The sequence below is a fragment of the Halichoeres trimaculatus genome, unplaced genomic scaffold (genome assembly GCF_033239565.1).
Source record: "Halichoeres trimaculatus isolate MK-OKI-2021-1 unplaced genomic scaffold, fHalTri1.1 fHalTri1_scaffold_1, whole genome shotgun sequence".
Taxonomy (NCBI): Eukaryota; Metazoa; Chordata; class Actinopteri; order Labriformes; family Labridae; genus Halichoeres; species Halichoeres trimaculatus.
In genome coordinates, this window is record NW_027437179.1 from 43,160,847 (window position 1) to 43,184,862 (window position 24,016).

A 24,016-nucleotide genomic window follows, 5' to 3' on the forward strand; every position below is an offset into this window, starting at 1 on the left:
TTACAGTGTGGATCAGCTGTCTGTGCCCTTTGTGGTCTCGACCATCGATCCATGCTCTACGTGGTGTGGACTGACCGTGTCAAAAATAAATAAATGAATCTTTTGACACTTAATTTCAAAATTGGCCAAAGTAGCATGATAGCCCAGTCAAACATTTCATTTACTGATAAAAATAATAACCATTAGGCAAACGTCAATAGGACCTGGCACCATGGAGCACAGACCACCAGTCAGTGCCGTGGGGCTCAGACAACCTGTGCCCCTGAAGAACAACATCTCCCTGTACAGCAGGGTCTCATCTCTACTGCCCTCCCTCCTCACTCACGGTTACTAAAGTTATGAAATTAGAGCTGATTTTTGTTGTGACGGCGTTTGTAACCATGAGTGAGGAGGGAACGCTGTGGATATGAGACCCAGCTGTATTTAAAAACGTTATTTCATTTAGTTCTTCAGATCTTCTTCAATTTTTTAAACATTACATTTATTTAACTCATAAGGCAAATTCATTGATATCACACCTTTCAGTTTTGGGTGAGGTCAACTGATGATGTTTTACAGTGATATGCAACAGCTTTTAACAATAGTTAATTTAATTTGTAATAAATAGGCATCAGGTTTATTTAATTAAAGACACTCAGTAGAATTGTTTTCCCCAATAATCATAACTACTGAAGATGTTGAGTTAAATAAACTTTTTTATTCCTTTTTTTTTTTTATAAGGTAACTGATTTACAAGCATTTTTCAAGTTAACTGAACGTATCCAGGTTTACAGTCTAAACACAGCTCTTTTCAGCTTCAACAACTTCAAATTAATGATCTACTTCTACGTTTTGTGGGAATCTGTCTTCTATTTTTCTTTTTTTTTAAGTCAAAAATTACATTTTGCAGTGTGGCGGAGCAGGGTTTGAACTGCTGAGCTTCAGCCAAGAAGTCGATCAATACGATACCTTCAGCTCCCTCCAGACTCCAGCTCGTGTTATCCCTCAGTCCGTCTTCTCCTCATTGTTTCCTCTTTGTTACAGAATACTGACATGTTTTAGTTTCTGTCCCATCAGCGGTTATCGTGGATGAAAAAAGAAACAAACTGAGTTGTTAAAAGTGTGTTTTTTTGGTGATGATGTCTGAAGGATTTTTGGGCTTGAGGCCGAGCAGCATCTTCCCGTTTCAGGCGAAGCTTTCCCTCCATTCTTCCTTTTTTGTTCTGAGAGATTGGAGCTAAAATTGCAGCCACAGGGTGTGAATGTCTTCACAGCTCCTTTGTGATTTCTGACATCTTCCAGAAAGGCCTCAGGTGAACTCCAGAGAGAGTTGATAGACCTGGGTCTCTCACCTGAGAGCCCTGCAGGAAGAGACTTAATGTTCTCCTAAGGTCTTCCTCCAGCGATGGGTCCCTTTAAAGCTCTTTCCCTGCCTCAGGACAGAAAACAGATCAGTGAAATGGATTCTTCACCCTTTTTAATGAGAGTTAATCATGTTTTTCTGGGGTTTGGACGCTGGATAAAGTGTCAGCTATTCTCAAACTCAGGGACAGAACCATGGTTTCGGTTTTGGGTTTTTTTACTCAGTCATTTATTTATTTATTTTTTTTCTCCAACTGGCTAAAAAGGCAGCTCATTTTACAAAGACAGAGCATCTAACACAAATAAAACATAATAAAACATAATAATAATAATAATAAAAAAAAAAATAATAATAATAATAATAATAATAATAATAATAATAATGATAATAATAATAATAATAATAATAATAATAATAGTAATAATAATAATAATAATGATAATAATAATAATAATAATAATAATAATAATAATAATAATAATAATTATGATAATAATAATAAAAATAATAATAATTATGATAATTATAATAAAAATAATAGTAATAATAATAATAATAATAATAATAATAATAAAAATAATAATAGTAATAATAATAATAATAATAATAATAATAATAATAATAATAATAATAATAATGATGATAATAATAATAATGATAATGATAATGATAATAATAATAATAATAATAATAATAATAATGATTAAAATGGCATGAAAAAATAAGCCGGCTCTCACCTCAGTGTGCCTGTCGGGAAATGTTGTGGCTGTTGCATATTTGCCATTTACATGGACATAACCCACAGCAAGCATATATGGGTAATTATAAATAAAGATTATGTTGCAGTGCTGCTTTAAAATAAACAGGCATGGCCAAGATTTTGAGACATTTGTCATCTTTAGTGCAACTGGTGCGAGATCAGTATATTTTAAGGTGTTTATGGGAGTAATTATCACTTTTCTCCCATAGGTGGCACTGTGGACGATGTATTCCATAGATATTACCATGCACATCCAGAGAGTGGCGCTATTGCAGTACTTGAGTTTTAAGCACATAAATGTGTTGGGAGATGGACCTTGATGGTGTGTGTTGAATTTGAAGCAGATCGGCCCTCATATGTAGGAGCTACAATGACTTTTTGGTTTATGGCGGCGCCATGGACACACCTTTTAATTACAGGACATGATCTGACCCATGATGCTTTGTGAAGGCCTAACAGACTGGTCCCTCAACATGTGTGTGAGTTCTGGTCCTGATCCAGGATTGTAGAACAGAGGTACTGAGGTTTAATTTGGCCGAAAAAATCATCAACTTTGGCGGTCGGTTGTGGCCACGCCCATTGAGTTAGAAAAAATCTTTACATAGCTTTTCATCATCAGTGTGTCTAGCGTAGACAAGTGAAGTATTAAGTTGATCTGATAAAAAACCAAGGACGAGTTGATTTAAATATGTACCCTATACATCGCCCAAATCAGACATTCAATTCCATTTTACAAACTTCCTGTTTGGAATTCACTGTGGTCATAAGAGACTTTTTTGTAGGTGTTGTGAAAGTTGTTATGCACAAAAAATTTCAGGCCTGTAGTTTCAAGTCAATAGGGGGCGCACTGGAGCATGCATCAGCACGAAAACACTGGATTAAAGCTGAAACGATTCCTCGAATGATTCGAGGTACTCGATTACAAAAAATACTCGAGTAATTTTCTCCGCCTCAAGGAATCGTTTAATTTTAAAAAAAGATCAAAGAGTGGTATTTCAAATAGAGCTGAGGCCACATTAAGAGAGTTTTCAGACCCCTCAAGCTACCTCTTAGACAAAATAGCAACTAGCAACAAATCTAGCTTCTTTTCTGGAGTTTGGAGACTAATGGGTCATTCTACCAAACGGGTGCCATTTGGGTCCGCAACATTTGATGAGATGAACAAGACACAAAAAATGTGTCAAAGTGTGTTTACAAATTCTGGAGCTGCCAAAGCAAGTGCTCTTATTGACATGCTGTATCAGAAAATTCTGTTTCTTAAAGAGAAAAATTTTCATTAGAAAAACAACTGCTCTTTAAACAAAAATGTATTTCATCCAATTCCTCGATTAATCGATGTGATTTTTAGTAGAATACTCGAATACTAAAATATTCGTTAGCTGCAGCCCTACACTGGATTCATAAATTTTTCGCTAAGTGCGTTTGCATTTATCTCAAGCTGAAGGCACACGATTTCACGTTAAAGCAGCAGGAGAAACAAACAAAGATCAATACCAAAGCTTTTTGCACATTGAATGCGTATTTTTGGCGTGAATATTTAGCTTTTTTTTTTTTTTTGATCCTACTGTTTTTTTTTAATGCAAGCTTTCACACCAGCTTGCAGCTTTTATTTTTTTGGACCAAGGTCAATTTTTTGCTTGCTACGAGTACACATCCGACCAATCAAAACGCTTGTTGTTGACATGTTACATACCAAAACATTCAACATTTATTGTGTTCATGCCGAAGCACCTGCTTCTTCACGACAATAGACATAAAAACTACTAAGACATTGATTACAAAGACATCGTTTGGAGGAGAAGAGCTGCAGAGATGTTTTGCAAATTTGTGCAGTTTGTTCACGTCGCTGTTGGTTTACAAAGGGTGTAAGGGTTTATGAGGGTCTTCACCCGAAGTGGACCTTCGCCCCCGCTGAAACCTCTGAATAAGTCTCCTGGCTGCAGCCTCTGACTATCATTTCCATCTCACACACACACACACACACACACACACACACACACACACACACGGTGGTGTATAACTCCGTGGGCGGTGTGTAATACAGGCTAACTTGCAGTGATTATATGCTACATGGATAATGACGGGGTGTGAATGCAAATGATGGATCAACACTGCTCTGCACGCTGCAGGTGTCCCTGAGCAGGAGGCTGCTGAGTGTGTGTGTGTGTGTGTGTGTGTGTGTGTGTGTGTGTGTGTGTGTGTGTGTGTGTGTGTGTGTGTGTGTGTGTGTGTGCCTTTAAGTGTGTTTGCAACAAGTGATTGCATGCACCACGTATGTGTGTTTGTGTGTGTGTGTTTGTGTGTGTGTGTGTGTGTGTGTGTGTGTGTGATGATCCTGACACCCTTGTCTCTCAGTTAATGAGGTGTAAAGATGGATGCTGACGATCACCACGATGATGATGATGATGATGATGACGGTGATGATAGGAATTACTCTGTTTGTGTGAGACGCTGTGAATCAGCGCCGCCGCCGTGTCTGATGGAAGATATCACAAACGTGGATCCAGACGTACTGCGGCTGAGCGAGGCCGCACACGAGCTCAGCGAGCATGTCTGATGAAGATTACCCCGCTTATAGAAACATCACAACCCGGCGCACTCCATCATCGGGCAAACTGCTCGGCGATGTCCTCTGATTGGATCCCGTGTGCACTCGCTCCTCAATAGCGCGCAGGAAATTGAGTTATTTCATGAATTGATGAGAGTAAAGCTCTGTGTAATTAACGGGTCTCCAGGAACAAATATGAGACCGGCTTCAGTCCTTGTTTGATCCACTTTTTAATTAAAACACAGAGCGTCATCCATCAGCTCCACATCTGTGTGGTTCACATGTTGATGGCGTGTTGAAGGGGAACCAACGGAGGGGGAGGGCGCTGACATGGAGCACAGACTCTAATTGAAATGAAAGTTATCATGCAGCTGGAATGGAGTCTGTTATGCTGTCGTTTTCACTCAGGATGAATATTAATAACCTGATGATGAAGAGGAGGAAGAGGATGTGCAGCTTACAGACAGACAGTACACAGAGCAGAGTTATTACTGAAGCTCCTGAGGAAATTAAATGATCCAACAGCAGACTGAGAGATGCTCAACGCGTCCAGGGCGGTTCATCCTGACATCTGATGGAGAGGGTCACGGGTCCTCTGGAAACATTACAGCAGGTTTCCATCCTGGTGAGACCGAGTTTAGATGTACTTTATTAAACAAGTGTGTTTGGTGAATTTTATCTAAATGAGCTTATTTTATTAAGTGTTTATATTAATTTTCCCTGTAGAGTTATTCTTTTTGTTAATTCGTGACTCCTGCACCTCTGAGGCTCCCATAGCCCCTCCCACTTGGTAGCATTTCTAGGTAGCGACACTGAGGGCTCTAATTTCATAGACCAGGTGCAACCGCAGGCGCACCTGCCCTGCGCCGGCCTTTGCCGCGCGCACAGGGCGTGACCAGCACACTTTGCAAGTTTCCTGCAGCGCCAAGAGAGGCACAGTCAAGGCGCAGAGGAGCGCAGAGCCGCACGCCTCCCTCCGCGCAAATGGCAGAGAGGGAGGAGAAAAGCCGTGAGTGGGTTTAACACAGCCGAGCGCTGTTTTCACCGATCAAATGAGCGCCTCGCCTCACCTTTAAATACCCTGCGGCCAAGGCGCAGGGTCTGACTGGTCTGACTGATCGCGGAAACAGTGTGCTGGAAAGAACCGGTAGTGGAGACAGTCAGAGCTGCTGTCCCTGCAGCAGGAGAATGGACAGTGGGGCACATCGGAGGACACGAAGCGCGTCACCGTGTGGGCCAGCTCCTGGGACAGATTTAATCTGTTTCTTTGTCATTAATAGGAGAACAAAATGAAGAGACAGTTACACAGCTGGCTTATCCATTCAGAATACTTTTGATCCACCTGCACTCCTGGTTTGTCATCGCCAAGCAGAGCCTTTGGTGATATACTGTATACTCTCCCAGTGTCTCCACCTCATCCTCCTTACAATAATGTACTCCATCTTTTTAGATCACGTTAAAAATAAAGACTAAAACAGAGAAATATGGGAAATCACGGGTAAATCCTGAGTGACACACGTTTATTTTGTCTCTTTTTTCTTCCTCTTTTCTCTCCCTCTTTTCTTTGAATTAAATGAAATGAGAGAACCAGATATATATTCAGTATCAGATGTTAAGGCTGTTTATTGTTTAATTGTAAGATGTGCATCAAACTTCCAGCTGCCGTCAGGTTAACTTTCCATTATGACAAACGGCTTTAATCTGACATCAGATGTGACGGGACAGTTAATATAGATATAAATGTATATACTGGTTCAGATGGTTACATTAAATAGTGATTGCTGTGATTGTTTATTGCATTAAATATGTGCCTGACACTCTGGAAACCTGCCTCTGAGGCTTTGATTAAATAATTACAGCTGCGGAGGGTGCACTCCGCTTTACGCCGAGGATAGACCAGGTTGGAGCTGGCGAGCTTTTATCACACTTTTTTGGCACGAAATTGTCACTGCGCCAACATGAATCTGCCGTCAACTCCCCCTGGCACGCCGTCACACCCATCTCTGTGCAGACGGTCTACCAAATTGTCAAATTGGCAGCACACGGTGGTGCGCCGCACGAAATTAGCACAGCACAGGGGGTGCGCAAGGCTTGCACCCCCTGTGCTGTGCCACGAAATGAGAGCCCACGGTGTGTGTGCGGAGCTACTGGACAAATATCAGACCCGTGTGTCAGATCATAACATACGTCAGCGCTGGCTCCTCATCCAGTCTCCATCCTTCGTCCTGCCAGGTGTTTGAACAGCTCCTCCTAAAAGCTCTACAACACTGTTTTTCAACTCCTCCTCACTCCCTCTATTGTTTCATCTCCTCCTCTTCCTCTTCCTCCTCCTCCTCCTCCTCCTCCTCTCATCTGAGCTCAAACGCTCAGAGAAGCTTTCTCTGCGACAGTCCTTGAGACGCCGATACATCAGATAAAAGAAATGATCCCGACAACTCCACAAAGCCACGAAACATGAGCCCAAGTGTGTGTGTGTGTGTGTGTGTGTGTGTGTGTGTGTCTCTCAGTCTGGATGTAAAGAAATACCTCCTTTTCAAACAACGCCCACTGTGAGCATACAACTGATCTGTTGTCTAGACAAGTTCTTATATCCACAGACTCAGGTCTGAAAGCAACACACACACACATTTACAGTCACACACACACACTTACAGTCACACACACTTACAGTCACACACACACACACAGTAACTAAAGATCCGTGGCCCTGGCTGGTGCGTCTAAAGTGAAGAATAGTTTCCACTTGAGTAAATAAATATTTAATCTCCTCACACGTCTGTGGAGATGAAAAGTTTAGTCCCTGCTGAAAACAAACGTCTGTATCTGAGATGATGTGTTCACTGCTCTCTGGAAGTGTGGGAAACATCAGCTCTGTCAACACATCAGTGTAATGTTTAACTCTTTAAACACCACAGTGCTGCATGTTCATATTTATCAAACCTCTACATGCTCTAACTGGTCTGAGCTGACCCCCTTTCTGGGTTTTGGACTCCACTAAATGTCTCGTCCGCTCAGTAGAGACATTAAAAGCCCAACGACAAGATCTTAACGAGGTTATCAGACACTCAGAGGTTATAGTTAAGGGTCTGGATGAAGGATTTTTTGTTTCCAAAACCTGGTGCACATCACTTCGTTTGGCCTCAGTCTTTATTTACTGAGCGACACGGTAATTAGACACAAACTGATGAGTCTTTATCGTAAAAGGAATCTCAGAAAACTCGTTTTTATTTCATGTTGTAAAATGTGAGTTTTGATTTCTTGTCAAAAATGTGCAAACAGCAAGCAGACACATTAAAACCCTGTTCACGGCTCAGCCCTTCAGCGAGTATTCAGTGGTGTTATGCTGCCATCTAGTGGATGCATGTGGAAGAGTTTTTGAAAACCCTTTGAACACGTATGAACAGTGAGAAACAAAACACACAGCTCTGATACTCAATCTTTAAACTACGAGATCCTTAAATCTTGTGATTGTTTTGTCTTTTTTTAATCAATTTGTTTATTTTGTGATTCCTTAAAAGACATTTTTTAATGTGTGATCCTTTTTCCTCCCGATATTCATGGATTTGTCTTGTATGATTGTTTGTTTATGATTCTTGCTTTCTAATTGGCCCGTGGCTGTGTTAAATTCTTGATTCTGATTGGTCAAACCACATGATGATGATGATGATGATGATAGCTAAAGCTGCGTGCAGCAGTGCAGTGAGTGGTTTGATCACTTTAAGCAATATTTACATATAGATGCTCCCAGATGGAGACTGTCAGAGCAGCGTTTGGAGGTGGAGGTGTGTCACATGACCTCCAATATGACTCAACATCTCTCCATATTCTATTTCCCATAATGCCTTGCTCACTATGTTTTATCCCTTTCATGCAGATTCATTTATCTTGAATTATTCAAGTTGTACATTTGTTTAACAATAACTAAACTGTAAATAAAAAGGTAACAGTTCAGAATGAAATCAACTTAAAACGTTATTTGAGCAGTAAAATTTGTAACTGTTTATAGTCTCCTTGAAAACAGAAAAACTGATGTTTGAGACTCTGTAAAATAATGATTCATCATGGATTTACAGTCATAGTATAAGTTATTACCTTGTCCTCATTTGTCTGCAAGACTAACAAACTTTAACACGCAGCTTTTGTAAAAAGGGTCACACAAAGAGCTTAAAATGTCATTGTTGGTAAACAAAGAACACTGTACGATAAAATACTGACAACGCTGCTGCCAGTTTCTTACTGTTATTTCACAGCAAAGTCATTTTTGTCGTGATGGTGCTCAGTAACCGTGAGTGAGGAGGGAACACAGTGGATATGAGACCTTGTTGTACGCTATAATGTGCCGTCTGTGCTCCACATAGCATCATTTGGATGTTTAGCCAACCCTCTAATGACAGATAGATGAGGCCCCATGAACTGTAGCAGCACATTACCCAAACTGTATTGATACTGTGTTGCTCAGTACTGACACCTGCTGGATCTTAAACGTCACTGCAGGCTGAGAGGCTCAACTGGAATACCGATTGATGACCCAGACTACACAAAATTATTTGAGTTATTATATTTTATATGGTTTATTATGTTGTAATATAAACTATGAATTCCCATATCTTTGAAATTTACACTCAATAAATAAAATGAAAACACTTTCTAATGTGAAAGTGTGTGAATGATGATGTTGCTTATGCACTTGTTTTTGAAGCAGGGTTTTTTTTCCCTTTTTAAATAAAGTTTTATTCAAAACACCAATAAGTTTTTGAAATGTCTCTGCATTCAGGCAATTCTGTGATTTTTTTTTTTGAGCAAGTTCTCCAGCTTCAGATCAAATGGAAACTTAAAAATTTAAAGAAACTCTTGACTGGCTTTGAAAATGAGCTGGAAAGTCTCAAAACTTTGTTTGATATTAACAAACTATCTTTTAATATTAAAAAAAAAAAAAAATCATGGTTTTTGAATATCAAAATGACATACATGAGGGAATTACAGTTAAGATTAGTAATGTTGACAGTGAGGAGATGAGATAAAAAGGAGACGTGTTTCAGTTGTTGGGGTTAAACTGTGGAATAATGTAAATATCATCATCCATCACTCTTAATCAACCTGTCCGAAACAATCACACTCTGTCAAGTTTGGTTTTAAAGTTTATTTCAACAAGTTTACAATCAAACTCCACAAAAAAGAAGAGTAAAAAAAACTTCAGTTCCACAGACAGTTTTTAGTTAAAAGTCGAATTAACAAACAGTCAAAAAAGGGGGAAGTCTGGTCCCAGTGGCTCATGGGAAATTTCAACTGTTAATGAAACATTGGAATCAACACTGACATCTCTCTCTGACCCACAAAAGCAAACAAGACGGGGTCTAGCTTTCTCTACCGTACTCTGTAATGCCTGAAACCACAGCTAGGGGGCAGATGTCACTTCAGAAGACGAGTGAAAGCTGAAAAAAAATGTCTTGATGTTTTACTCAGCAAAGGCAGGATCTTTTTTTTTTTTTTTACAAATCTTATTTTAAACATGGGCAGGAGTAGATCAGAAAATTGAGATTTAGATCTTTGCCAGTACAGGGCGCCAAAATCAACTGAAATCTTAAGTCAACCACAGCAGCTTGAAGTGATTTCATTTCTGTTATTGGGAATAAAATGCCTTCAAAATAAATGAGAATCTTATTCCTTGGGGCCATGGTCAGACTCACGTCAAAGAGAAAATATTTACAGTCTCACTGCGGTTTCAGCTGACTCTACAGATAATAACCACTAAAAGAGACGATAAAGTTTGGTTGAGTTCCCTTCACAACATCACGGCGTTGGCTCAGTCGAAGTAGTAGTTCTGCACAAACACGGCGTGGATCCCTCTGAAGACCGGAGAGAAGTTGTAGATGAGCGCTCGCTCCTCCTCCAGGAGGTTGGAGAAATGGTGCTGGCTCTTCATGGCTGGAGGAGAGGAAACAGACATTTCAGGTGTAAACATACATAACTGTAAATATTTACGTCCCCTCAGTCTGCAGATGAAGATCAAACAACGATAGCAGCAGAAAATCATCAACTCCTTCCAGTGTTTTAGACTCACACTGAGTAAAATCCTGATGTGGAGTCAATAAAGATTGATAAAATGTGTAAAAATGAGCCGGAAGTTTGCTCAGGGTTGTGACGGCCACAGGCCTTGGGATCAGGGTCTGCTGTCTTGCCTGCCTGCCTCTGTTTTCTTTTTCCAGGTCTTCCTGGTTTCCCTGCTCCTCCCCTCTCATCTGGGGATTGGATCCACCTGGTGGGAGCTTTTAAAAAATGTTTGAGTCCCACATGGGCGCTCTCTCTCCCTTCCTGGAAGGCTGGTGCCTGCCAGGCACCCACCTTTGGTTTGGTTTGGTTTGGTTTGGTTTGGTTTGGTTTGGTTTGGTAATGCTAAGTTTAGATTCAGTTTCCTTTACACATAGTCTTAATAATCTGTTCACATTTCACTGCACCCAACACCCTCACCTCACTACTGATGCTGACTAAACCACAAGTTAGGTTTCTTGAGTTGCTCAATAAACTTATTTCTTTACTTAAAGCTATCACTGTGTTGACCTCCCTTATTTGTTATGCTCTACAACGAGCTGGGCATAACAGGGTCCAATTATTACAAAATAGACCTGATTTGACAAACAAAGCCTGAGGGAAAAAAGTGTTAAGTGTTATAATAAAGCAGGAGGAGGAATCCAATGGAAGCAGAGCTGGAACATGCCAGATCTTTATAATAGGTTTCAGTAACTCAACACGACCTTTGTTCTTCTGGAGATTTTCTCTCTGTGTGCACACAAGAAAGACAAAATGGGAATAAGAGTCTGTCACTAATTTTATGTCTAAACTAAGGGTCTCCAACCTGCAGCTCTTTGACTCCTTTGCAGTGGCTCCTTGTAGCTTTAAAAAATATTACTGAAATGAAGAATTTTTATTTTTCTTACAGAATTTTCCTTACAATGAAATATAATAATAAACAAGCTTGATGGAAAGACACATTATATATATATATATATATATATATATATATATATATATATATATATATATATATATATATATATGATGGCTCCATCCTATATCTGTGATTCAGTGTTTGAAGGCGTGGATGGGGGTCGAACCCATGATCTTTGGTTTACGAAACCAACGCCTTACCACTTGGCCACCACGCCTGATGATACAGCTCCACCAGCTTTTTCATCAAGATTGTAGCAGAAAAAGCACCAGCACTGTTCAGGTTTAAAGTGTTAATTAAAAAAAACACGCCAACACGGTTTGCTCTGTTGGATACCAAACCAGAGGAAACCATGAGGGTTACGTCCTGACAGACGGACACACAGAGCTCATCAGGTTACCTTCAGAGACGAAGAATCTGGCGGTATAGAAGCTGGCCGTCACGGCAGACGTGGTGTGAACCATCCCCGACTTATCGATCCACTCAAAGGGAGTTTTCTCTGGATGCCACTGCACGGCGTAGAACGGGTAATGTTTGGCTGAGGAGGAGCAGAACCAGGGTCAGAACCTCAAACCTGCTCCTGACACAGATTGTCACGGCTCTGAGTGATGAATGAGTGATGAATGAGTGATGGTTACCCTCCATGGTGGAGATGAACTCCCTCTGCCCGTCGTTGTTGGTGGACAGGACTCTGTAGAACCTCTTAAGCCTCTGGTTTCGGGTGTAGTTCTGTTGGAGACAGGTGGATGAAGCTGTAAACGGACTCTGTGAGAGGTTTTCAGAGGAGGTGGAGGACAGAGAGCGTACCTGTGTGGACAGACTCCAGCTGTGGAAGTTGGCGGTGATGTTCTCCTCAGACAGAGACTGGATCAGGTCTTTGGGAAAGCTCTGGAACAGACAGCTGGAGTTCGCCTCTAGAGGGCGACAGAGAGTGAAAAATCTCCTGTCAGTGTTTTTCCTGATTACTCTGACGTCACATGAGTCAGGATGGACGGCACAGACAAAAAAGGCAAACAGCTGTCATCTTTAGTATCTGGGCTACGCAGACCCTGATCATTTACTGCAGACCTGATCTGACAGGTGAGTGTGGGAGGCTTTGTTAGCTCAGGGCTAACGCTACGATAACAGAGTGGACTGGCCCTGAGCAGCTTTTTGTCACCAGGACTGAGGAGGACGTGTGTCAAGATGGGATCACAGTCTGACCTCTGGGTCGTCAGGAATTTGTCTCTTTAGTTAATTGTCCAGCAGGATCCCTGTAATAGGGATCCCACCCCTAAATGTACAAAATAATAATGGTTGCTAATCAAGCTCATGTTCCAGACAAACATGAAATTAACCTTATTTTGGGGCCAAATGTGCACACTACCACCCCCTGCTGGTTTCGATAAAAACCACAGTACAGCAGCAATAATGACTGCAATGTAAAAGAAATCACTGAATGTTGATAAATGCATTTTTTGTGCTGTTTATGTCTTCATTCATATTAATCATGACAAAACTAGTCAGAATAAAATTGTAGATTTTTCTAGCAAAACAAGCACTGAAGCACAACAGAATGATGGATATAATAAAAGTGCAAAAAGTGGGAAGAATGGAAATCACAGGAAAATCTACCAGAGAACAAACAGACCAAGATAAAGAGTCACACAGGATTAAATAAATCTTAAAAAAAAAAAAAAAAGCATTTAACATGTAAAAATCCAACAGATGAAAGTGCCAAAAGTAATAATCAAGGAGAAATTATTCAAAGGAAACTTCAGGAAACTGGAACAACAGTGTTGAACCTGAGAATTGATTCAGTCTGAGGAAATGAGAAAATGAGACAGTGTTTGGATTTTTAAAGCAAACAGAATTTAGTTTAAAGTGAATAAGCTTTTTATTTGCTCATGGGAAAAGGTAGGGACCTGTGGTTCACACTCCTGATGGTAGGTGGCGCTAATGCAGCTCTAACTTTGGTTACCACCCACCGTAAGACAAGAAGAAGAAGAAGAAGAAGAAGAAGAAGAAGAAGAAGAAGAAGAAGAAGAAGAAGAAGAAGAAGACAAGGGTACGCTCCTAAATTTAAGGGGGTTTTCAAACTTTATACTATTGATGAAAACAGTGCTAGGAAAACATTGTTAGATATTATAAACACTAGTTAAAAAAAAGTCAAGAAGAAGAAGTGCTGGTTTATAACAGTGATTAGTCCATGTGCTGCTTTGCCACCCTGACTGAGGAGGATGTGTGTCAGGATGGGATCACAGTCTGACCTCTGGGTCATCAGGAATTTGTCTCTTTAGTTAATTGTCCAGAAGGATCCCTATAATAGGGATCCCACCCCTAAATGTATAAAATAATTACAGTTGCCAAATAATTGATGCTCACTTTGAAAATTAAGCTTGCAAATAAAAACCTTATTCTGGGGCCCAATGTGCACACTAGCATCCCCTGCTGGTTTGGGTAAATGCCACAGTGCAGCCCCAATAATGACTGCAAAGTAAAAGAAATCTCTACAGACCATGTCACCTCATAGTCGACCAGATACTCTTTATAAATTCTTGAAACATTGTTCAGAAAACACCATCAAGAGACAGCTGCCAGATTCATGTGGGTACCAGTGTAAAGGGGGATTCAGGGGAATAAAGTGGTAGATTTTCTAGCAAAACAAGCCCTGAAGCACAACAGAAGTATGGAAACAACATTTAGTAAAACAGATAAACGTGATAATGGCAAAAGTGCTGGATAAAGGACGAACTCTTTGTGAAATTAAGCAAAAAGTGGAAAGAATGGAAATCACAGGGGACTCTACCAGAGAACAAACAGTTAGATCAAGATTAGAGTCACACAGGATTAAAAAAATCCATGAATTCAACTGGTAAAAATCCAACAGATGAAAGTGACAAAAGTAATAATCAAAGAGAAATTCTTTAAATGAAACTTCCCAAAACTAGAAAGAGAGTGTTGAATTTGCTAATGGGCAAAGGCAGACACCTCTGGCTCACACTCCTGCATGGTAGGTGGCGCTAATGCACCCCAACTTGGTTACCACCACCGTAAGACAAGAAGAAGAAGAAGAAGAAGAAGAAGAAGAAGAAGAAGAAGAAGAAGACGTTTTTTGTCACACTTTACACTGCAGATGATAACAGGGCTAGAAAAGCAATGTTCAATAAAACATTAGTTAAAAAACTAGAAAAGAAAAGAAGAAGTGCTGGTTTATAACAGTGATTAGTCCATGTGCTGCTTTGCCACCCTGACTGAGGGGGATGTGTGTCAGGATGGGATCACAGTCTGACCTCTGGGTCGTCAGGAATTTGTCTCTTTAGTTAATTGTCCAGCAGGATCCCTATAATAGGGATCCCACCCCTAAATGTACAAAATAACCATGGTTGTCGATCAAATTCATGTCCCAAATGAACATGAAATTAACATTGCAGGCACACTACTACCCCCTGCTGGTTTGGATAAATGCCACAGTGCAGCCACAATAATGACTGCAAAGTAAAAGAAACCAATTTCTTTTTCCTTTTTTAATCTTTAATTAACACTTTATTTAAAATGGGGTCAAACAGGCAGAAGTTAAATGTTCAAAAAAAGATGATGTGAAGTCAGCGAAGACATTTTTGGGATTAGTTTTCCTTCAGCAACACCGCACAGAGCTCCCTGACGGCCCCACAGCTGCTGAAATTCACCCATATCCTCCTGACTACCAGGAAAAAAAAAAGTCCAATCATAAAGTTTTTAAGATTCTCCAATCTTTGTGAGGTCATTGGAATACTAAATACATTTTTTTTTTAAATAGGTTTTATTTTTCAGATATCATGTGTCTACTACAGAGGACATCGGAACGCTGAACATGTGAAACTGAACCTTGATGACAATCATCTAGTGCCAAAGAAAATAGCAAAAAGTGGAGTTACTGTCACACAAAAACACCGCTAAATAAGGCTCTAGTTCTCATGGTGTCTCTCCGTCCTGGCAGACGTCCTGCATTTGTTTATACCTGGCACGCCGCGTGCGGACTGATGCACTAAGCGGTGAGCGCCTCGTAGCCAGCTGTGGCTCTGCAGTGGAGGTAGCGCCGTTTTACGACACGATGTGAACTAGAGCCTTATTTAGCGGTGTTTTTGTGTGAAAGTAACGCACTGAAAATTCTCTAAATAAAGCGTGAATGCAGACCGATATCAGAGTTTTTCAGTGGGAGTCCGTTTATTTATGTTTTTGATCAAGTAAAATATGGTCCCGTCTGAGTGCAGAGGAAACCTGCAGAGGAGCAGGGAGGGGGTGTTTGGTGTGAGCGCTCTGGGCTTCTGCTGCACAAAAACACTGCTGTAGGGGTAATTTCTGCCCTAAACCTTGAGATAGGACCCAACTTGCTCCATCCCAGAGTATCACTTTAAAGGATTGAAAGCACAAGTTAAAAAACTAAAAAACAAAGAAGAAAAAGTGCTGGTTTTATAACAGTGAATTGTCCATGTGCTGCTTTTGTCATCCTGACTGAGGGGGACGTGAGTCAGGATGGGATCACAGTCTGACCTCTGAGATCTCTGGGAATATTACTCTTTAGTAATTTGTCTAGCAGGATCCCTGTGATAGGGATCCCACCCTAAAATGTGCAAAGTAATTATGATGGTTTATCCAAGCTCTTTCAAAAACCAAATGGTTGAAAAATGAGCTTAATAACCTCAAGTGCACACTGCTACCCCCTGCTGGTCAAAGATTGTGATGAATGCTCAAGGACAGCCACAGAAATGACTGCTCTGTAAAATAAATCTGTGGATCTTGACATAATGACAAAACAAACATCCATGGAGAAGATCAGAGCTACTTATCTGTTTGAATTTACCCATTTTCCAGCATCGTTGGTTGAGTACACCTTGAAAATTAAAGAGAAACCTCAAAGAGAGAGATTTACCTGTAGTGAAGGTGAGCGGCAGAGCCACAGACTTGGTGTCAGTCAGGGTGAGCAGGTTTTTGTTGGCTGTGAGGACAGTGAGCTGCTGGAAGCCCTGACACGTCCCCCAGATGGGGAAGAAGTCCCCGCCATCGTTGGCCTGTAGGGGGAGACAGAGAGAAGGGTGAAGATGAAGAAACTCTCCTCGTTCACTCTGAGTCGTCTCTTCGTCCGTCAGTTTGAGGCGTCTCTAAAATACCTTCAGAGCCAAGTCGTAGAAGATCCTGGCTGCTCGGGTGAACTGTGACGTCTGAATATCCACGTCTCCTCCTGGAAGCAGCAACCTGAGGAGATGACCCCAGGTTAGACGTTCACAACAAGTTCAAAAAAGAGGGTGAAACATTTAAAACACGCTGATCAACCCACCCGTTTATGGAGTAGAAGATCTTCTTGTATTCTTCTTCTGTTCGGTTGATTCTGCTCAACAACAACAAGCAGAAGGAGACAAAGTTAAACAGTTAAATACGTCATGAATGGTTAAAAAAATCAAACATTTGAGGATCGGTTTTGTGGAAGATCTGTAGAGACTCAGCTTCTTGAGACGTCTCTTCGTCCCTGAGCAGAGTTATAGACAGTGACCATCACACCAAGGATCAACTGTGCTGAGTTTACAAATCCTTTGGTCAGCAGAGGTCGGTGCTCGTTTGCATAGACTCCACCCACATGAAACAGCATTTACCACCATGACTGAAAGAGCTGGAAACAGCCACATGTGAGTCAGGTTTCCCAACACAGAAAACACCTCATGACTCTTTCAACCTTCAACATCCTTTTATCGAAAGCTGGGGAAATTTACTCAAACACAACAATGACTGAGTCCACATCACGTCCTGCAGACAGTAGAGTCCATGTCGAGAGGAAGCATCCAGAGACTAAACCCAACGTGATGAACAAAGCCTGTTTTATCCAGTGGTTCAGTTTGGTTCAACTCAGAACAGCAAGCAGAGTTTCCTTTGACTAAAACAGCAACAGGTCCCAAATTACCAACCTGTACCGCCCCACTGTTTGGGGTACCAGAAAAAAGCCCTGTTTCCACCAAGCAGTCCGGTTTGGATCAGTACGGTCCAGTTTGTGTGTTCACAGCCTCCTCATGGTGTTAGCTTGACGCTGATAGCTGCGTAAGCTACATAATAGCTTAACACCATAGCAGCACAACCATTCTTTCCAACAGTCAACGGACTTCAGTAACCACGGTTGCATGAGGAGTTTTTCGTCTTTCCGAATGTAATCTTTCTAAATGACCTTTCTGAAAACAATAGTAAACATGGAAAGGAATATTCCAATCTCTGGTCTACATGCGCCGCTGTAATCAAACATAATAGTCTATGGGGCATGCACAAACAAACCTAAACAAATTGAGAAGTGTCTCTAGTTGCGTCTTACGTCATATCTGAGCACGCTCTGAAAGAACGCACCCTGACAACTTTCTGTTTAAGTGGAAACATGATAGCTCAATCAGTTTGGGGAAAGGAATATTCCACCCCTGAGAAACCGATTAAATGTCCACTCTGATCGGCTCTTTTCTTTCAGAATGAGGTGAATACAAAGGTTAAACTATTTCTGTTTGAGCAAATAAACTGAATGCAAGCAGAATATTTGAGTCCATGTATACGTGGCTAGTGTTTCTATCTCCAAGGAACCAAAAAGTGGGTTCATCTCGGGTATTTGGGGATCTGTCCTGGATTTATTCAGCAGACTGGTCACTTTTACCGAGAGAATCAAAACCAACCCCACCCCAGAAAATGGTGGTGCTAGACTCAGGGATAATATCAAAACAATGCTTGTCCACAGCGATGTACAGCTCAAAGTACAGCAGGGTCTTCTATCTGCTGTGGACCCTCCTCACTCACGGTTCAAATATCTTTCCTCAGTGAATATGTTGAAATAACCTTTACAATTTAAGCTCGACCCAAACAATGCAAATAAATAAAAGTAAAACCAATACTTGTTTGTTTACAAAACCTGTTTGCAATAAGCTGGTTCAGCTAATTTTTGTCTTGCTACATGACTTTCTTTGAGTATCCAACTTGGCATGAAGTGACCCTGTTTGTAGTTTTTTTCCTTTTCATTGGTGTTTCTTTGGGGCTCTGATCATTTTAACAAAAAGTCCAGGAAATGATCTGGACTGTCAGGTTTGGTTTTACTCTAAAATAACAGAACATGCTGGTTTTGCCACCCTGACTGAGGGGGATGTGAGTCAGGATGGGATCACAGTCTGACCTCTAAGGTATCAGGGAATACAACTCTTTAGTAATTTGTCTAGCACGATCCCTACAGAGGGGATCTCACCTTAATCTGTACAAAGTAATTGTTGTCATCTCAGTGACCTTTGAGCATTTCATAGGAACCATCAGCCTGTGTTATCTGAGCTGACCTTCTGTCTCTGAGAGCGTCACGTGTGGTTTCAGGGTCACATGTTCAGATATTCCACAGGAAACACTAAAAGCATACAAAGACTACATCTGAGAGCTGCTGTGGCCCACATCCAGCCAGAAAAACTGGTTCCTCTACCTTTCCTCTCCTCTACTGTACCTGCTTTCTCCAGAATGAGCTGTGGGATTTACCCAGTGACACGGTCTGATGTGTACTCTGTGGGACTTTCAGAGTAACATGCAAATGAAGACAAACAGCTGTGAGGCAGAGGTGGTATCTGTGAGGCCTGAGGGGAAACAGGAAACTAACAAAGGAACAGCTATCAGAGCTCAGCATGCACCTGAAAGGAGTCTGAGTACCTGATAGGGACCACCCGGGCCCCCGCTCCCTCCAGGTATTTCACATAAGAGGCGGCAATGTACGAGGGGGCGGGAGCAAACTGGTCTCCTGGAAGGTTCTCCTGAGCCAACACACCTGGAGGAGGAGAGGAGAAGAGGAGGGGGAGGTTAGGGTGGTACAGAAACCAGGGGGGGGGGGTTAACAGGTCCTGACTTGTCCTGAGACACCGAGTCCCTGATGATGTCTCATGTGATCTTCTTAGAAAGATCTGGAAGGTTTCACCATGTCCCACACCGTCAGGGAGACTCTCAGGTCTTGGTACCAAAAGGGTCAGGGTGTAGTTACAGTTGACGTCAGGCAGTATTTCTGTCCCTCTAGTGACCCCGTAGTTTTACTTTCCTTTTTTTTTTTCTCTTAACTGGAGTTGTAGATAATGTTTTACCTCCAAAAATAATAATAAATTCTAATTTGTCGTCATCTGACCTGAAAACTTTGCATGACTTAGCCTGTGTGTTAGCCTTTAGCTTGTGTTTTAGCCTGTAGCTTGTGTTTGAGCTTTGGCTCCTGCTCCATCACTCTCCTCTTTTAGCCTTTAGCTTGTGTGTTAGCTTTTAGCTTGTGTTTGAGATTATGCCCCTGCTCCAAAACTCCCCTGTTTTAGCCTTTAGCTCATGTTTAGCCTTTAGCTTGTGTTTGAGCTTTGGCTCCTGCTCTGTCACTCTCCTGTTTTAGCCTTTAGCTTGTGTGTTAGCCTTTAGCTTGTGTTTGAGCTTTAGCCTCTGCTCCGTCACACTCCTGTTTTAGCCTTTGGCTTGTGTTTTAGCCTTTAGCTTGTGTTTGAGCTTTGGCCCCTGCTCCGTCACTCTCCTGTTTTAGCCTTTAGCTTGTGTTTGAGCTTTGGCCCCTGCTCCGTCACTCTCCTGTGTTAGCTTTTAGCATGTGTTTTAGCCTTTAGCTTGTGTTTGAGCTTTAGCCCCTGCTCTGTCACTCTCCTGTTTTAGCCTTTAGCTCGTGTGTTAGCTTTTAGGTTGTGTTTGAGCTTTGGCCCCTGCTCTGTCACTCTCCTGTTTTAGCCTTTAGCTCCTGTGTTAGCTTTTAGGTTGTGTTTGAGCTTTGGCCCCTGCTCTGTCACTCTCCTGTATTAGCCTTTAGCTTGTGTGTTAGCCTTTAGCTCATATGTTAGCCTTTAGCTTGTCCCCTATCTTTCTCCTGTTTATCTTTCTTCTGATTTTCTGTCCAGCAAAAAAAAAATCACAGATCTGAACTCAGTCCTGCTCGACCTGATCAGGAAGCTAAGAAGTAGCATTTAGGAATAACATATACTGTCTCTGATAATCTGATGTTTAAGTGTGGATCAGGATCAGGCTGATATCTAGAAGAGACTTTTTCAGGATCACTCAGAAACTCCAACTTTAAAGTCAACACACGTCACGTCATATTGCATCAGTTAGACGACCAACATCAGGTTTTCTCAACAATGTGTTACAGTTCTCAGATTATCACCAGTTAAATCCTCTTTTTGAAACAATGAGGAAGTGAAATGTGTGAATGATGATTTCGATGATAAAGACGTGTGAATTTCCTCTCCTCTGTTAAACTGTGTTAAAGTTTTGATCTGACAGTGTTAAAGACTAAAAACCTGATGAAACATCCTGGACTCTGATAATCCGGATCATGCATTCATCATCAGATCAGTCACACCCTCGTGTTGGACTTCCCATAAAGTCAATAAGTGAACTTCAGCTCATTGGTCAGAGAATTAACAGGGATCTAAAGATCAGAGCGTGAAGTATCTCTACAGAAAGGAGTCCAGAAAGCTCTGAGACGTAGTCCTCTTAGCGTCTCTCTGACCTGCCAGGTCTTCAGTATCCTGAGGGTTCATTTAGTCACCACGCTTATTTTTCCTCTTACGCCTTCAGGGATCTGACTTCAATCAGGCTAATTACTCCAAAACAAACGTGTGAAGTTTGCACAGAGTGATTTACATGTTAGATACCGTGAGGTCTCACTTCGCTCCTCCACTCAGCTGTAAGATCCATGTCAGCACGCGCTCCTCGTTTCAGACTGCATCACTTTCTGTCTGTGGCTTGTGGCTTGCTGTCCTAATTTCTTAATTTATTTTCCCTTTTTGTTTCTATTTGTTTTTTTTTATTATTATTTCTTTCTGTTTATTCTTTCCATCTTTCTTTGTTTTTTTTCTGTCATAAATTCTTGAGTCACTATTTTCCTGCATTTGCTTTTCCCCAGCTCTTTATCTTTGTTTCTTATTTCCTTCATATTTCTTCTCAGTTTCTTTCTATACATGTATTTTTTATTTTATCTAACTTGGGTTTCATTCTTCATCTTTCTTTCTTTCTTTCTTTCTTTCTTTCTTTCTTTCTTTCTTTCTTTCTTGTCTTCCATCTTTATTCTTCTTTCATCTTTTAGTTCTTCTATCTTCCATCCTTTCTTTCTTTCTTTGCTTTTTTCTTTTTTTTTCTATTATAAATCTTTTTTATCCTTTATCTCTCCTTGATTTTCTTTCATACATTTGATTCTTCATTTGTATGTATCTGTTTTTGTTTTCTTTCTGAATCTCTTGTATTTCTTTTTAATTTTTCTTTCCTTCTTTCTTTCTTTTTCACCTTTCTTATTTGTTTCTTTCATTCATTTCTGTTTTCCTGTATTCCCTTTCCTTTTCATACTAATTTGCATGTATCTGTTTCCTTCTAATTCTCTTGTATTTCATTTTTTATTTTTTCTTTCTCTCTTTCTTTCTTTTTTCTTTCTTTCTTTTTTGCCTTTCTTATTTTTGTTCCTTTCATTCATTTCTATTTTATTGTAACTTCCCTTTCTTTTTTCATACTTTTTTGTCTGTTGTTTGTTTTGTATTATCTTTTTTTTTTTGCATTTTCTTTTTTCTTTGATAATATCTTAATTTGTTTCACTTTTTGTTTTGATTGTTTCTGTCTTTTCCTTTCATCTGTAGTTTTTTTTTCTTTCTTTCCTTGTTTCTCTCCTCTCTTCTTTCATACAAGTATTTATTGTTTTTCTTTCAGCATTTTTCTTTCTCTCTTTTCTCTTCTTCCTTATTTTTGTTGGTTTCTTTCAATTTTTTTTTATCTTTCCTTCCCTTTTTCATACTTGTTTGTCTCTTTTTGTATTGTCTTCTTTTTACTTTCTCTTTGTCTTTGATAATTTCTTTATTTGTTTTACTTTTTGTTTTGATTGTTTCTTTTTTTCTTTTATTCTATATTTTTCTTTCCTTGTTTCTCTCCTCTCTTCTTTCATACTAGTATTTATTGTTTTTCTTTAAGCATTCTTCTTTCTCTCTTTTCTTGTCTTCCCTTATTTTTGTTGGTTTCTTTCAATTATTTTTATCTTTCCTTTATTTTTCATACTTGTTTGTCTCTTTTTTTTTTTACATTCTCACTGCCTTACTCTGTGAAATCATTCCCCATCCTCTCCATGCACCTCTCCTCTGTGTCTCTCTCTGTGCCCACCATCTCTCTCAGCCTGTTTCATGTTTGCTGCAGATCCTTCATCAGGTGAATCCAGAGTTGTCTGTGTGTTGAAGCTCACCTGATCATTAACCTGCAGCTCAGTGTTTAATGATGATGACTGTTACCTCCTGTCTCTATCAAACATGGAGGAGTGGACTCAGCAGGATCAGGATCTGGATCTGTTTCAGTCTAACGCAGATAAACCTCAGGCGGGAGCAGAGCAGCTGATCACCGTCAGTTTGTCTCGTGCATTGGTCAGAATATTCAAATCAGCACGCGCACAGCCCGACATGTACCGTCACGCTAACACCTTTTTCTGGAACATTCTGAGAGAATGAGAATTACATAACAGCTGTCATCACCGGACTGGCAGCCTACAGCTGGTCCCCCTACAGACAGGAACTGGATCAGATCGCTATCCGTCCCCCCCGGCCCCGGTCTTACCGATGATGGGTCGGGTGTTGAGCGGCACAGTCCTCCCCGCTGCGCGCGTGACACAGGCGGTCAGCACCGCGAGCACGGCCGCAGCCAGCCGACACATCCGGACCCGGGATCCGCGCAGAGCCGCTGGAGAGGCGCGGAGCGGGCTGGGGGTGCAGGTGGAGGGCGGTTAGACGGAGAAACCAGCAGGAGGTGGGCAGACCGGGACGATCCGGGTCCAGATTCAGCCTCCTCTCCGCTGATGCTGCGGTCAGACTCTGAGCCTCCTCTCCGGCTGTCCTCCTCTGATCTCCTTACCTCCGTGACAGCCAACAGGAGTATCAGGTCCGTCACGTGGGGAACTCCCCTTCATGAATACGTCATCCAGAGGCCCCTCCCCCTTTCCCTCACCTCATGCACAGAGATACAGCAGATCAGGTCCGCAGATCTTCAGGGGGCGGGGCTTCTCCTCATATTTGCATCCTTTCCTGTCCAAAATAAAACCCTGACATTATCACAGCAGTTCACTCTCTAAGAAATAAAAAAGTGATGTTTTTTTTTTTTTTTTTATAAAATCATTAAAAATGTAAGTTTCTCTAGAAAAATAAGCACAGTTTCTTTGGGATGAGGTAACAGTCAGAGCTTTAAAGGGTCCAAAACACAATTTGATGATCACTTTTTATTTTAATATAAATTTTAATTTCAGGTGGCTTTATACAATCAATACATGTTCAGCAGGGTCTCATATCCACTGCATTCCCTCCTCACTCACGGTTACTGAATGAAATTTATTTGACTTTTTGATTTAACCAGGACAACTTAGGTGCTACATTAAAAACATCTACCACATCCATTGTGCTTATTTGTGTTAAAGAT

At 40.9% G+C, this 24,016-nt stretch overlaps 1 protein-coding gene and 2 non-coding genes across 3 annotated transcripts; 1 reads left to right on the top strand and 2 right to left on the bottom strand.

The window, feature by feature from the left end:
• Nucleotides 1–9,824: 9,824 nt before the first annotated feature.
• On the bottom strand, nucleotides 9,825–23,500 carry LOC141798706 (gamma-glutamyl hydrolase). The gene is made up of 9 exons (XM_074680513.1): nucleotides 23,165–23,500; nucleotides 19,259–19,373; nucleotides 16,893–16,943; nucleotides 16,726–16,810; nucleotides 16,488–16,626; nucleotides 12,404–12,510; nucleotides 12,235–12,325; nucleotides 11,997–12,134; nucleotides 9,825–10,575 (listed from the first exon to the last, which is right to left on the bottom strand). The coding sequence occupies exons 1-9, from the start codon at nucleotides 23,259–23,261 to the stop codon at nucleotides 10,454–10,456; spliced, it is 945 nt and encodes a 314-aa protein (XP_074536614.1). The 5' UTR covers nucleotides 23,262–23,500; the 3' UTR covers nucleotides 9,825–10,453.
• Nucleotides 11,742–11,813, bottom strand: trnat-cgu (transfer RNA threonine (anticodon CGU)). Its single transcript has one exon. It is a non-coding gene; the product is annotated as a tRNA-Thr (tRNA).
• LOC141799124 (U7 small nuclear RNA) lies at nucleotides 16,124–16,177 on the top strand. Its single transcript, XR_012599232.1, has one exon. It is a non-coding gene; the product is annotated as a U7 small nuclear RNA (small nuclear RNA).
• Nucleotides 23,501–24,016: the final 516 nt, after the last annotated feature.